General features: G+C 48.2%; 1 protein-coding gene across 4 annotated transcripts in view; it reads left to right on the plus strand.

The window, feature by feature from the left end:
* Positions 1 to 16,034, plus strand: part of LOC142759003 (uncharacterized) — a 66,361-nt gene that overhangs the window by 42,958 nt on the left and 7,369 nt on the right. For 2 of the 4 annotated variants that reach the window (XM_075860785.1, XM_075860786.1), the window contains exons 8-12: positions 2,497 to 2,595; positions 3,101 to 3,199; positions 6,409 to 6,504; positions 7,773 to 8,288; positions 12,013 to 12,673. In XM_075860785.1, the coding sequence (XP_075716900.1) occupies positions 2,497 to 2,595; positions 3,101 to 3,199; positions 6,409 to 6,504; positions 7,773 to 8,288; positions 12,013 to 12,527 (1,325 nt within the window). In that variant the 3' untranslated portion in view covers positions 12,528 to 12,673. Of the gene's footprint in view, positions 1 to 2,496; positions 2,596 to 3,100; positions 3,200 to 6,408; positions 6,505 to 7,772; positions 8,289 to 12,012; positions 12,674 to 16,034 lie in introns of those variants that run through there. The other 2 variants (XM_075860788.1, XM_075860787.1) reach the window with 2 other exon arrangements.

Raw genomic sequence — 16,034 nt, forward strand, 5'->3', positions numbered from 1 at the left:
GTTACATTCCAGGTTCCCGCATCAGACTTTGCATTCAGGGACTTCCTGCAGATCTGGCAGCAAACCCGATCCTCTATTCTGCTGGTGGTCGACTGCATGAAGCGTAAGGCGGACACAAGGAGAAGAGAGCCGCCTCAGTTTATTCCAGGTACCAAGATCTGGCTGTCCTCTAGGAATATCTGGCTGATGGCGCCGTCACACAGGTTTGCTCCCAGGTTCCTTGGACCCTTCGAGATCCTGCAAAAGATCAACCCTGTCTCCTACAAGCTTCGGCTGCCTCCTACCTTCAACATCCCCAACTCCTTTCATATTTCCCTCCTGAAGCCTGTGGTCTTGAACCGCTACGTTAAGACCCCTGGTCCTGCAGTTACTTCCGACGCTTCATCAGATACATTTGTGGTTAAGGAGATCCTGGACACCAAAAAAGTAGGAGGAAGAACCTTCTATCTAGTGGACTGGAAGGGATTTGGTCCAGTGGAGGGGTCCTGGGAGCCAAAGGAGAACCTCAATGCTCCTACCCTCATTAAGGAGTTCCTCTCTCGCTCTGGTCCCAAGAAGAGGGGGCGTAGGAGGGGGGATACAGTAAAGTCCGCAGTCGCAGTCCGCAGACTCCTCTTATCCTGCCGACGCCTTCCTTCCCGGAGATGCCAACACATGCGGCCGTCCTGGCCTGCAGTGACCACTAGGCTGTGCGTGCGAGCTCAATCCTGGCCTTAAAGGGCCAGTGCACACACATGTTTAGAATTGTCTAATCACCCATGATCACCCTGGACTATAAGAAGGGCCCTGCCCCTCCACTCATTGCCTGAGCATTGTTGTGTTTTCCCGTGTCAGTCTAGCAATTGGTTCCTTAGTGTTTTTGTATTCCCGTTCCTGCTACCTGTATCCTGTATCCCGTGCTACCTTGTTCCTGTGCCTTAAGAGAGTTGGAGTCGTGTTGTGTTACACCACGCCTGGTGTCTGCTGCCAAGGTCCCATCTGAGCCTAGCCATCGCTACTGTCTGTACTACCACAGGTACCCTTGTTCGGACTATAGACTTGGTACAGTGTTTAGCCAGCTGCTATCCCGCTACGGCGGTACGGCCCAGTGGGTCCACATAGCCACCGGTCGTGGCAAAATGTAACAATATGTAATACAATAATGTAACAATATACAATGTAACGATATATAATAGAATGTTAGGGTATATATAATATAATGTAGCATATCATGTAGTGTAATACAATATGATGTGATATAAAGTAACATAATGTAGTGTGGTTATTTTCTCGGTTGGTGTCTGGGATGTGTCGCTCGCTGTGTTAGGCTATTTTTTGCCGCTATCTCAGGGGTCTCTGTCGCTTATTATCGCAGCTCTTGATATAACGTGGGCGGGACGTCCCTGCTGACCACATATTTAAATCTGCGTCCCAGCAGCTGAGCCCTGACTCCTCGGGGGAGGGGAGGGACGCAGCATCCTGGGGGACGACTTGTCTGTCATACCCAGCTGCCCGGCTGTTTATAGAAGGTGACATCAGAGCAGAGCGCCCCCCTGAGTCCACAGCACAACCTGTTGTTATTATCTGTGTATACAGCCAAGAAATACAGATTATGTGTTAACCTCTTCATAACTGCACTGCTGAACATCACCGTACACATCCCTGACCCCATGTAATAGTAAAGAATACACAATTCATATAATGATATATATATATATATATATAGGGTTACATAGGACTGCAGGTTACACTAACTGCATTATCAGAATGTAAAGTGATCACTGTATGTTATCTTTAATCTTACATAGGACTGCAGGTAACACTACTACATTATCTGTACTCAGAGAGTTATCACTGTGTTATCTGTGGTGTTACATAGGACTGCAGGTAACACTACTACATTATCTGTACTCAGAGAGTTATCACTGTGTTATCTGTGGTGTTACATAGGACTGCAGGTAATATCTACTACATTATCTGTACTCCGAGAGTTATCACTGTGTTATCTGTGCTGTTACATAGGACTGCAGGTCACATCTACTACATTATCTGTACTCAGAGAGTTATCACTGTGTTATCTGTGCTGTTACATAGGACTGCAGGTAACATCTACTACATTATCTGTACTCCGTGAGTTATTACTGTGTTATCTGTGATGTTACATGGGACTGCAGGTAACATCTACTACATTATCTGTACAGAGAGTTATCACTGTGTTATCTGTGCTGTTACATAGGACTGCAAGTAACATCTATTACATTATCTGTACTCAGAGAGTTATCACTGTGTTATCTACGGTGTTACATAGGACTGCCGGTAACACTTCATTATCTGTACAGGAGACTGCTTTGTACTTATGATGGATTGGGGGGATATAATGATATGAGTTTCTGTAGCCTGAGGATTAGCCGGTATCCAGCAGTGACTGCAGCTTTGGGTGTGACAGGAGAAGAAGACGACACATTGTTTTTTTGCTCCTCTTTTCTCTTCTCACTTTGTGTTTGCTCCTCTTTGTAGGAATGTTGTCGTCACAGACAATCAAACAGGAGAAGGTGGATTACGTCACAGTGTCAGCGGGAGATCAGGGGTCAGACGGTACAACGGCGACACCTAGAGGTGAGATGAGGCGACACAGACTGAACATAAGGACCCCCTGGGATCTGATGTCTGTGTGTGGGAATATCTTCTTCATGGTCGGTTCCTGATAGAGATGGGTGAAAACAACGTGGGACCATCACAGATACAATAAGGGAGCCATTTGTCCGAGATGTGGGTCTCATCCATCATCTCTGATCCTAAGAGCTTACAATCTAATCTTCCAGTCTCACAGACATTGTATCACTCCGGTCATCCCTGTCCCCAGGAGCTGACAATCAGAGATCATGTATATACATCCCGTACCTAGGAGGGGGTAACAGGAAGACCGTCCACAACCTGAGAACTAGCAGGACGCAAGCAGAATTGTGACTGCAGCTCTGGATGTGACTAGAGTTGGATATTATGTTAAGATGTCGTTCTGGTGACAGAGAAGATGGTTGTGTCTCAGCGTCAGGCGGCTGCCGCACTTCTTATGTTTTATGTTATTGGGGTTCACTGAGGAACTCTTCTGTTTTTGTTACAGGACGACCGTCATCGCAGCCAATGAAACGGGATGACCTGGACTACATGAAGGTGTCGGTGTGTGGCCCCGGGTCAGACAGTACGGGAGCCACACCCAGAGGTGAGAGGTCTCCTGCGTCATTGTGTCCCCCATAGTTTACTGCCCGGAGTGTTCACACGTTGGGGGTCCCTGCCGAGTGTTTATACATTCAACTGTATTGTCTGTACAGAGAAAAGTATGTGCCCCCCTCTTAACGCCTTGGAGACGCAGCCAATTTTTGGATTTTTATTTCTTCCTCCCCGAATTCTAAAAGCCGTAACTTTTTTTTATCCTTCGTTCGATATGGCCTTACGAGGTCTTGTTTTTTGCGGGACACGTTGACGTTTTTCACGACATGGTTTATTGTACCAGATAATGTACGGGGAAACTGAAAAAACATCATTGTGGGGTGAAATGGGCAAAAAACAGCGACTCCACCTTTTTTGTTTTTTGGGCTTAGTTTTTACGTCTTTCACTCTGCGGTAAAAATGACCTGTGGGTCGATACTATTACAGCGATACCAAATTGATATCCCGTGTTTTACGGACTAGAGAACGCACTGTGCCAGAAGACCCAATAAATTGTAGCATAAAAGAGGAGAAAAAAAAGGATTCCTGGGTAATATTGCGACAATAGGGTACCACAGTGCCCCATAACAAGGCCAGCCACGGTGCCCCATAATAATGCCAGCCACAGTGCCCCATAACAAGGCCAGCCACAGTGCCCCATAACAAGGCCAGCCACGGTGCCCCAAAACAAGGCCAGCCACAGTGCCCCATAACAAGGCCAGCCACGGTGCCCCAAAACAAGGCCAGCCACAGTGCCCCATAATAATGCCAGCCACAGTGCCCCAACACAAGGCCAGCCACGGTGCCCCATAATAATGCCAGCCACAGTGCCCCAACACAAGGCCAGCCACGTTGCCCCATAATAATGTCCGACACAGAAATACAAGATCTTGGCAGCTGTAGCGCTCTCACCCTCCCCTGAACTCACCAGACATCAGAGGTGTGGAGAGGCAGGGGTTAATAGTGTTGAATCTACTCTTCTTGCGGCTCTGTACATGGTCCAGAGTGCTGCGTCCCGTGCATGGGCCAGAATGCTGCGTCCCGTACAAGCTCCCGAGTGCTGCGTCCCGTACAAGCTCCCGAGTGCTGCGTCCCGTACAAGCTCCCGAGTGCTGCGTCCCGTACAAGCTCCCGAGTGCTGCGTCCTGTGCAAGGTCCCGAGTGCTGCGTCCCGTGCAAGGTCCCGAGTGCTGCGTCCCGTGCAAGCTCCCGAGTGCTGCGTCCCGTGCAAGCTCCCGAGTGCTGCGTCCCGTGCAAGGTCCCGTGTGCTGCGTCCCGTGCAAGGTCCCGTGTGCTGCGTCCCGTGCAAGCTCCCGAGTGCTGCGTCCCGTGCAAGGTCCCGAGTGCTGCGTCCCGTGCAAGCTCCCGAGTGCTGCGTCCCGTGCAAGGTCCCGTGTGCTGCGTCCCGTGCAAGCTCTCGAGTGCTGCGTCCCGTGCAAGGTCCCGTGTGCTGCGTCCCGTGCAAGCTCCCGAGTGCTGCGTCCCGTGCAAGCTCCCGAGTGCTGCGTCCCGTGCAAGCTCCCGAGTGCTGCGTCCCGTGCAAGCTCCCGAGTGCTGCGTCCCGTGCAAGCTCCCGAGTGCTGCGTCCCGTGCAAGCTCCCGAGTGCTGCGTCCCGTGCAAGCTCCCGAGTGCTGCGTCCCGTGCAAGCTCTCGAGTGCTGCGTCCCGTGCAAGCTCCCGAGTGCTGCGTCCCGTGCAAGGTCCCGTGTGCTGCGTCCCGTGCAAGCTCTCGAGTGCTGCGTCCCGTGCAAGGTCCCGAGTGCTGCGTCACATTCGATGTCAGACTGATGCGGAACCGCCTCCTTTTGGGAAGCCACGCCCTATTCTATAAAATTAACAAGGGTGCGTAAAATGGCTAAAAAGAAATAGTCTGAAATTTTGACACTTGGAACCTCTTACGACTTTTTCATGCCAGAAACTGGCGTAGAAAGGCTGATAAATTGAAAAATATTTTATGGTTTAAAAAAAAATGAACAATAAAAAACAAAACTACATCTAGGGCACAAAAAGTACCAACAAAAACTACATTGGTAAACAAAGAAGCCCTCGTCGACCGAAAAATAAAAACATTTTGACTCTCCGAATGTGGCAAAACAAAAATGTACTTAAAAACGTGTTTATTGTGCTGAGCTTCTAAAACGTAAAAAAAACCTACACTTATTTGGTATCGGCACATTCGTACCGACATGCTGAATATAGGTAACGTGTTATTTTTAATGTACGGTAAACGGTGGGGAAAAAAAGCGCATAAAAACGATGACTGAATTGTTGTTGTTTTTTCTGCACCCCCCCCCCCCCCAAAAAAACTTTATAAATGCTCCTCAATAAATTATATGTACCCCAAAATGATGTCATTGGAAATATAACTGGTTCCACAATATGCAGATAAACTTCTTCCAAGGCCAACCAGCAAAATTGTGATTGCAGCTCTGGGTGTGACTGCAGTAGAAGACACAATATCACTCTGGACCAGCAAAATAAAGGAAAGAATTTAAATGGACACTCCGACCACCTGTTCTTTATCTCTATATATCAGACTGGGCTGGTTGCTTAGCAGCAGTGTGACTCCGGCTCGGTGACTACTTCCTCTACTTGAGTCTATGGAGATCTATGTGTCACCCGTCAGGGGGGCAGAAACTTCTATCATCAGATGCCACTGATACTTAGACAGTGCAGCCTCCCTGTCTATATACTGGTGGCTTCTCAGCTTATTTAGGAGAATATAGAGAGAATGATAATCACAGTGTCCCCCAGCAGGCCGAAATGGTATGGTCTTTAGCTGGTCATGTGATGCTGCGCTGAAGCATCATGGAATTGATAGCAAAGCAGAGAGGAAGAGAAAGCTGGAAAAATCTAAGATTCATGATGGAGGCTTTTTCTAAGAACAGACAAGGCAGCCGTTCAAAAAGTAAGTCCAGTATATATAAAAGAAGTGTAGAGTATGGTATACAGCCAGGTAGGGGGTGCAGACATGGAAAGCTGTGTTACCACTGGAGGTCGTCTTTAGAAGTAAATGCTTTCCTGTCTTCTCACATGTCCATCTAGGAACCAGCTATAGACTATGACTCTTCAGGGACTCTCCCTAGATAAGCCAAAATAGATCAAGGGGCCATGGAGCACCACAGCCCCTTCGTTCTCAGTACCCAGACCCCTCTAATACTGCCTACTGACAGGCGTATTTACATTTTAGTGACTAATGTTGTTTTTTTTTTATATATACAGGCCAGGTGACCAAGCCAATTAAACATGAGGAACCAGAGTATATCAAAGTGCCTGTTGGAGGACAAGGGCCGGTCATTACCACAGTGCCATCAAAAGGTAAGGAACCACCAAGATTGCGTCGGAGTAAGATGTGTGGCTCCTCTTTACATCGGGAGTTATGTCCTGGGACCGGGGTCCCTCTGCGGTTCAGATCGCATTAGTATTACCTTCAGTAGTCACCAAGATGTCACTCATCATGACTACAGGCCATGTCCACACCCTAACCACCATTATGACAATGATTTGCAAGTACATTACAGAGCCCACCTACTGTACTACGGGAGTTGAGTTGATGACATCTCCTCCTGTGATATGTAGCTGACAGGTCTCCAGGACTTTTGTCCTCTCCTGATCTGTAGGAACCAGCGTGTGTTGTGTTGCGGTGTGTATGGAGATGTCCAGTATGTGAGCGGGTCTACACAGAAGTCCGTGCACCCACTTGCACTTAGAGTAATGGTTGTTGCCTCTTCTTATTTTTGGGGCTCGGGTGGACGACCGTGGGGACAGAAAGGCTCCCATTAAAGAGCTTCTTGATCTCTGTAGGGATCAGGCGATGTACATACGCTGCACGTCTTCATGCCTGCTTACTCCTCGTACGAGTCAAGTGACTTCCTAGATGGGAGTATGTCTGGTTCTTCTTCCATGGTGGTCCTCCTCTGCCTCGAGCATAGATGTAGGCAGCTGCCCACCTCGGTTACGCATCAGTGTGCTCACGTAGACTATCGCCTCACTTTTGTCTGATTTCTCCACCTACCAGATAAAAACATTGCGGAAAATGTACAAAAACAAATGCGTATTTGATTGCAGCTCTCTTTTTTTATGTTGGGAAGTAAAATCCAAAGAGCTGATGGTTGCAATGAATATCTCCACTAGTTTTTAATCCATCTGAACCGGTCGCTGGTCTATACCTGGTCGGTTTTTTGGGCTTCATATCATGATTGAGCCCAAGAATTTGACATATGAGACCTCAGTATTGTCCTTGCGGTGAACATGATCTTTGGATGGTCTTCCCAACCCTTGTAGGGTGTAGTACAAGGGTTGGTAATACGGGCCAGTGACTTGCGTACCGTCTGTGTCATTGTTTGACTTTAGCGTGCCTGACCAAAGAGGATGAAGAGAGAGGTCGGAGAGTCAATGAATCGCCAGGGTATTATTGTCCACTTGACATTGTCCCACCCTGTGAATCGTACAGAATTAACCTTTCCATCTGCCCACCGCTTACGTTTAACGCGGCCTTGTTTTTGATGGTCTATATAATGATTGTCCTGCAGACAGAGCGTGGCCACCACCTCTAAATTTTACTTTGTTCTGTGCCAAAATGACAGATACAGGTGAGCCGATCTTGCATATCTGTGACACCTCGTCACCCTCGCCATTCCCTGTGACTCAGGTCTCTAACTCTCTCGGATCTCAGTCAACTTCATCTCCTTCTCCCGGAGTCCCGCGCCTTCGAATCGTAAAGTTCACTGAGAAGGAGCTAGACGTCCTTGTGGACCTGGTGATAGAGAATTACTCCAAGCTTTTTGGCAATGAAGCAGACATTACTCCCGGCGTGGCTAAGAACGCCATGTGGCAGGCCATCGCTAACGAAGTGAGCTCAGTAGGGGTGGCTTCACGCACCAGCGATAAAGTCAAGAAGAGGTGGAAGGATGCCAAGCGCAAGATGAATGAGAAGCTGAGCGAAGCCGTGGCTCACGTTGCCGAGACGGGACGCCGACCCCCACCACACCTGAGGCTGGCACCATACGAGCAAAGATTGAGAGATTTCTTCAAGCCCGAATACATCAAAGAGGTTGACTGGAACCAAGACAAGGAAGACCTCCCCGAGGAGGTGGAAGCTGGTAAATAGTTTTATTTTGTGTGTTCCCAAAAGGTTGATTGCTTTATTTATGAGAATTCTGATAAATGATTGGGGTAGATTCCATATGAAGCGCCAGGGACTACTCAGTAGATGTTGGCCAAGTACATTGAATGTGTGACCTGGAGACATTGAAGCTGAGATCGTACCCACTAGACCTGCCGTGTTACACAAACACCGCTGTGTTAGACACTTCTTCACTACCTGTGAGCTCTTCAAACTTTTTGGTGGGAATGATGTATTGCGACTTTACAGGGAATAAGAGAGCCCAATGACAAATTAGAAATAATTCACTTTGCCACCAGTGCCCAGACGTCATCATGTATTATTGTCTAATACAACTTCCCTGGTCTCTAGGGGGCTAATAATACACTACCTGGTCTCTAGGGGGTTAATACTGTCCCTGGTCTCTAGGGGGCTAATAATACACTACCTGGTCTATAGGGGGTTAATACTGTCCCTGGTCTCTAGGGGGTTAATACTGTCCCTGGTCTCCAGGGGGTTAATAATACTCTCCCTGGTCTCTAGTGAGTTATTAATAGGGTGACCGGGCTATTAATATTGTCCCTGGTCAATAGGGGGCATATGAATAACCTCTCTGTGGGTTATTAAAGGAGTCGTCCCACTAAGAACAATTCTCATCTACCCACAGGATAAACAGGAGGTCCCACCGCTGGGACCTCCTCCAATCTAGTTCATCCTCCATGCACGATCGCAGTGAGGAGGGGTTTGGATGGTGCGGCGGTCACGCATGCACCCTGCCACTCCATTCAATGTCTGGGGAGCCAACAGACAGCCGAACGCAACGACTCCATTCAAACTCCTCACTGCGATCATCCTCGGGACCCCCCTTTATAGTGAGAAACGGGGGGGCTCGGGACGCCCTCTCTAGTGATCTTTGGGGCCCCTAGCGATCATACATTTATTACCCATCCTATGTTTAGATGATAAATGTTCTTAGTGGGGAACACCTCTCTAATACTATCCCTAATCTCTATTGGCTTTTATATATTGTCCCTGGGGTCTAGGTGGTTAGTAATTCTACTCATGTATCTAGTAGGTTAAATGGGTTTTCCCACAAACACCTGTATCCCCTATCCACAGGATAGGGGATACATGTGTGATCGCTGGGGGTCCATCCGTTGGGACCCCAGCGATTAGGAGAACAGGGGACTTTTGGTCCATGAGAATGAAGAGCTGGTGCGCATGCGCGGCCAGCCCTCCCTACACTTCTATGGAGCTGCCGGAGACCGCGGTCCCAGAAGTCCCATAGAAATTAATGGAGCGCTGGCCGAGCATACGCACCAGCTCTTCATTCTCATAGAGCACTTTGGGGGACTTTCGGTCACTTTGGGGGTCCCAGCGGTCAGATTCTTAAAGTGGATTTCTCCGGGGCCCCCTATCTGCAGGCGGCGGCATCTTATAGAGGTGAGGGGGCTGATTGTAGGAATAGATTCAGTATATACCTAGTGAATCCCCGCTCACTCCGGATATAGGGGTCGGGGAGGGGGTGTAGCCGGTGACTTACAGCTCATACATGGGAGGTTGTCAGTCGTTGGGTGGGACATTCCCCTTTAAAGGTAGACCCCATTTCCAAGTGCCGGTAGTAGAGGGGCGTTAGATCCCGTGTAGGGCAGTGTAATGGCAGAGGCGGGTAAGTTTGTCTGCCATCTTTGCCATCACCTGTTTTTACCTGATTTTTTAAAAATATTTTTCATCCCGTCCTGTTAATACGACTCTAGTGTGGGATTAGGTGCAGAATTACAGAAGGGAGAGGTAAAGTGAAGTTATAGGAAGATTGGAATAAGTACACTAAAGCCTGGATGATATGGGGTCACCTTGATGATGTGAGCAGCGGGATAAGGGAGGGCGAACAATGGGAATGATCTGGGATTACGGAAATAATTGAGGAAATAATTCAAAGAAATTATAGAAGAGAGTGTGGATTGTGTGGAGCAAAACAAGGGTGCGTCTAATGGAAAGAGAGAAGTAAAATGTGAGATTGTGTGTCTAGTGGAATGAGAGAATCGTGACATGGGATTATAGTCTAGTGGAAAGAGAGAAGTAAAATGTGAGATTATGTGTCTAGTGGAATGAGAGAATCGTGACATGGGATTATAGTCTAGTAGAATGAGAGAAGCCTGACCTGGGATTATGTGTCTAGTGGCAAGAGCGAAGCATGACATGGGATTATGTGTCTAGTGGCAAGAGAGAAGCATGACATGGGATTATAGTCTAGTAGAATGAGAGAAGCATGACCTCGGATTATGTGTCTAGTGGAATGAGAGAATTGTGACATGGGATTATGTGTCTAGCAGAATGAGAGAATCGTGACATGGGATTATGTGTCTAGTGGAATGAGAAGTAAAATGTGGGATTATAGTCTAGTAGAATGAGAGAATCGTGACATGGGATTATGTGTCTAGTGGAATGAGAAGTAAAATGTGGGATTATAGTCTAGTAGAATGAGAGAATCGTGACATGGGATTATGTGTCTAGTGGAATGCGATTAGCGTGACGTGAAATATATTATAGGGAAATAACGTAATTAAACATAAATGATCCTGGATTATATTAACAAGCGAGTGAAGGATTATGGGGAATGATGAGATACCTTGACTTTACACCAGGATTACAGCGCTAGTGAAATGAAATGGGAATGATCTTGGTTTGCTGTAACTGTGAAATGATTACAGAATTGTGTGGAATTATCAGACTGGGATTATAGGTACAAAAATGGAATAAAAACATTGTAACGCAGGCCCAGCTCCGTAGCCCCACTATTCAATCATTGATATAGCCTGTCCTAAGGACATCAGCAGTTGAGTCCCGGAAATGCGCTTAAAGGACCCTGTGATGGGACTTGTGGAATGAAAGGAATTACAGGAAGAGCGGGACTAGAGGAATGAATGGGATTATAGGAAGAGCGGGACTAGAGGAATGAATGGGATTACAGGAAGAGCGGGACTAGAGGAATGAATGGGATTATAGGAAGAGCGGGACTAGAGGAATGAATGGGATTATAGGAAGAGCGGGACTAGAGGAATGAATGGGATTATAGGAAGAGCGGGACTAGAGGAATGAATGGGATTATAGGAAGAGCGGGACTAGAGGAATGAATGGGATTATAGGAAGAGCGGGACTAGAGGAATGAATGGGATTATAGGAAGAGCGGGACTAGAGGAATGAATTGGATTATAGGAAGAGCGGGACTAGAGGAATGAATTGGATTATAGGAAGAGCGGGACTAGAGGAATGAATGGGATTATAGGAAGAGCGGGACTAGCGGAATGAATGGGATTATAGGAAGAGCGGGACTAGAGGAATGAATGGGATTATAGGAAGAGCGGGACTAGAGGAATGAATGGGATTATAGGAAGAGCGGGACTAGAGGAATGAATTGGATTATAGGAAGAGCGGGACTAGAGGAATGAATTGGATTATAGGAAGAGCGGGACTAGAGGAATGAATGGGATTATAGGAAGAGCGGGACTAGCGGAATGAATGGGATTATAGGAAGAGCGGGACTAGAGGAATGAATGGGATTAATTAAATAATAGAAAAACTCAGGATTTCCAGTCATCTAGAATTTGCCTTGATTTATAGAAATAGGGAATCCGTGTTGTGGGATTATGGGGAAAGTTGGGCGCCGTCGCGAGCTCGTTGAATTATTCCATAGAGTAACGCCATAACTTTTCTGTGTTTAGAGCCTATAGAATGCGTCCATCCGGAGGCCCCGGTGGTCCCCAGCTTCTCTCCTCAGTGCCAGGACGCAGCTGAGGACTCCAACAGAGACTCCTCTGAGGAACCATCCGTCATCTCCCCCGACGGTCGGCCTCATCCCTCGGACGTCATGGAAGAAAGAGCGACCGCTCCGGAGGCAGAGCCTGAGACACGTGACCGACACTTCTCTGCTATGAGCAGCACTCTGCACCACCTGACCTCTCACCAGCGGGAGTCCAACCTCCTCATGCAGGAGCAGAACGCCATCCTGTCTCAGATCGCCTACTCCCTGAACCTTCTACAGATCCAGCAGACCGATGGACTGGCCGCCCTGGGCAATATTATACAGCAGGGCATTGAGGTCCTACGTCCTGCCTCACGTATAACGCCCAATGATCGGACCACGGAGCACCCCAATGTCCATGCAGGACTGCGGCGGCAAGTGATGAACATAAACCGTGCCGACCAGCCTGTCCCCCAAAAAAGAAAAATAACCTAGTCCACTGCCACCCCCACCCCAGAAGCAGATCCGTGTCGCTTTCATGTAAGGTTGGCTTTTCGAGTCCCGGCGATTGTCCCTGAATATAAAATATGGGATTTAACATTATTACTGTTTAAAATAAACAAAAAAGATTTTAAAACAAAGTCGAGTTTTGTTTTTCTTCTTCTTGTGTGCGGCGAATAATGGAGAGAAAGAGATGTGTGAGCTGAGCCGGTGAGTCTTCTCGAATGTCCCCTCAAATAGCACGAGACACTTGTTACCTACAGTAAAGTGTGAAGGCCGTGGTGCTGGTGTGGAAGGGGATCGAGGCAGTAAGTGTAAGGCACCGAGCCGAGATTATAGCCGACCATGGAGTGACAACTGAAAACGGAACCAAGTGGACAACTTCTCGCTTCTTACAAAATCCAGTGATCATCTAATGGGATGTCGTAAGACCCTCACAGGCAAATAGATTTCGCCCATTGTATCCTATAAACTGATGCATCGGGTGAATCAACAAATCAAATAGACTCACCTTTATTTCTAGAACTAGGACACCCCAGGATATGTGGACAGATAGACCTCTACGACACCCCAGGATATGTGGACACACAGACCTCTAGGACACCCCAGGATATGTGGACACATAGACCTCTAGGACACCCCAGGGTATGTGGACACATAGACCTCTAGGACACCCCAGGGTATGTGGACACATAGACCTCTAGGACACCCCAGGGTATGTGGACAGATAGACCTCTAGGACACTCCAGGATATGTGGACACACAGACCTCTGGGACACTCCAGGGTATGTGGACACAGACCTCTAGGACACCCCAGGGTATGTGGACACACAGACCTCTAGGACACCCCAGGGTATGTGGACACATAGACCTCTAGGACACCCCAGGGTATGTGGACACAGACCTCTAGGACACCCCAGGGTATGTGGACACATAGACCTCTAGGACACCCCAGGATATGTGGACACACAGACCTCTAGGACACCCCAGGGTATGTGGACACATAGACCTCTAGGACACCCCAGGGTATGTGGACACATAGACCTCTAGGACACCCCTGGATATATGGACACACAGACCTCTGGGACACTCCAGGATATGTGGACACACAGACCTCTAGGACACCCCAGGGTATGTGGACACATAGACCTCTAGGACACCCCAGGATATGTGGACACACAGACCTCTAGGACACCCCAGGATATGTGGACACACAGACCTCTAAGACACCCCAGGGTATGTGGACACATAGACCTCTAGGACACCCCAGGATATGTGGACACATAGACCTCTAGGACACCCCAGGATATGTGGACACATAGACCTCTAGGACACCCCAGGATATGTGGACAGATAGACCTCTAGGACACCCCAGGGTATGTGGACACATAGACCTCTAGGACACCCCAGGGTATGTGGACACATAGACCTCTAGGACACCCCAGGATATGTGGACACACAGACCTCAAGGACACCCCAGGGTATGTGGACACACAGACCTCTAGGACACCCCAGGGTATGTGGACAGATAGACCTTTAGGGCACCCCAGGATATGTGGACAGATAGACCTCTAGGACACTCCAGGATATGTGGACACACAGACCTCTGGGACACTCCAGGATATGTGGACACACAGACCTCTGGGACACTCCAGGATATGTGGACACACAGACCTCTAGGACACCCCAGGATATGTGGACACGACCTCTAGGACACCCCAGGGTATGTGGACACATAGACCTTTATCATGCAGCTCCAATCTAAATAACCCCATGACAACCAATGATCCCTTCTGATCGACTTGTTTTCTCCAGAGCACCATTCTTTGGAACATTTGAGGGGGTACGATTAGCTCTGTGCCCTATGGCTTAGAAGACAGGGCTTCAGGTCATGGCGAGGGTTGGCTTTGGAGGTCTGGCCAGGATAAGTGGTGGGGCATACGTATGAAAAGTTTGCTGTTGCCCATGACTCTGCGAGGCTTCTGACTGGTAGCTAACCGGCCCCACCCTTATAATTAACCCCTTCTCCCCAAGTGGTATAATCAAAACATCTGCCGGACCTCCAGTATGTGGGCTCCCCTATGTAACCCGTTCTTGCCCGGTCCACTGTGTCACATGATCCTGTAGTCGTAGCCGACATCTCACATTTATACTCCCTACCACTGATGGCACAGAAATGCTTTGAAGCAGAGGGGACTGAAATGGTTGGAAAAGTTTGGTCCCTCATGGTATGGTGTTGGGTCCTTGACTTGTTGGGGACACACGTCCTCCGGCCGCACCCTTGTGGTTGGGCGCGGCTGGATTAAACTTCCGTTTTCTCATAGTGTTTGCCCACTGTGCCGATGCCCCGAGCCCGATATTTACCAGCTGAGAATGCCAACGACTAATACAATTATTTACTGCCATACCCTGAAATGCAATGTGGTTGCGTAAAATCGAACCTTGTGGCGGGTCATACACTCGTGTTCAGAAAAAATGGCGGTGGGTAGAAGTGCCGGAATTTTTCTTTAAAAACTTTAAAATTTAATGTAGACACTGAAACGTTTTTTGAGATTTCACTCATTCACTCACAATTATTTGGTGTCATCACCGTTGTTTCTGAGAACTGTTGACATCCGTGTTGTATGGAGTCGACAACTTCTGGCCCCTCTGACTAGATATCGAGTCCAGGAAGATTGGGCGACAGTCCACAGTTCTTCTGCATTTTTGATGCCCCCCCCCCCCCCACAAGTTCTCTATGGGATTGAGGTCGGGGGATTGGGCTGCCACTCCATTACCTCAATCCTGTTGGTCTGGAAACAAGATGTTGTCCTCTTTCTGGTGAGTTTTTGGCCATTTCTAGGGCATTTCTTCTTCGGCATAAGGCAACATGATATCAAGTATTTTGAGATATTCCAACTGATCCATGATCCCTTGTATACGATAAATAGGCCCAACATCATGGTATGAGAAACATCCCCAGATCATGATTTTGCAGCACCTTGCTTTACTGTCTTCACAGTGTACTGTGGATTGTATTCAGTGTTCGGGGGTCGTCAGACAAACTGCGGACCCTAGGACCAAAAAGAACAATTTTGCTTTCATCAGTCCACAAAATGTTGCGCCGTTTCTCTTCGTGCCGCTCAATGTGTTCCTTGGCAGATTTGCACCTATTCAGGACGTGTCTTTTTTTGCGGGGAGTTCTTGCTGGTGACTTGACTTCTTGTGATTGGAGCAGATCACTGGTAACTTCAGATCTTCTGCAATCTTTTTGGAGGTGATCATTGGCTGAGCCTTTACCATTTTGGCTATTCTTCCATCCATTGAATAGTAGTTCTCCGCTTTCTTCCGCGTCTTTCAGGTTTTGGCGCTTCCTTCCGCGTCTTTCAGGTTTTGGCGCTTCCTTCCGCGTCTTTCAGGTTTTGATGGTTCTGCGTCTTTCAGGTTTTGGCGCTTCCTTCCGCGTCTTTCAGGTTTTGGTGCTTTCTTCCGCGTCTTTCAGGTTTTGGCGCTTCCTTCCGC

The sequence above is a fragment of the Rhinoderma darwinii genome, chromosome 4, assembly GCF_050947455.1.
Source record: "Rhinoderma darwinii isolate aRhiDar2 chromosome 4, aRhiDar2.hap1, whole genome shotgun sequence".
Classification (NCBI taxonomy): Eukaryota; Metazoa; Chordata; class Amphibia; order Anura; family Rhinodermatidae; genus Rhinoderma; species Rhinoderma darwinii.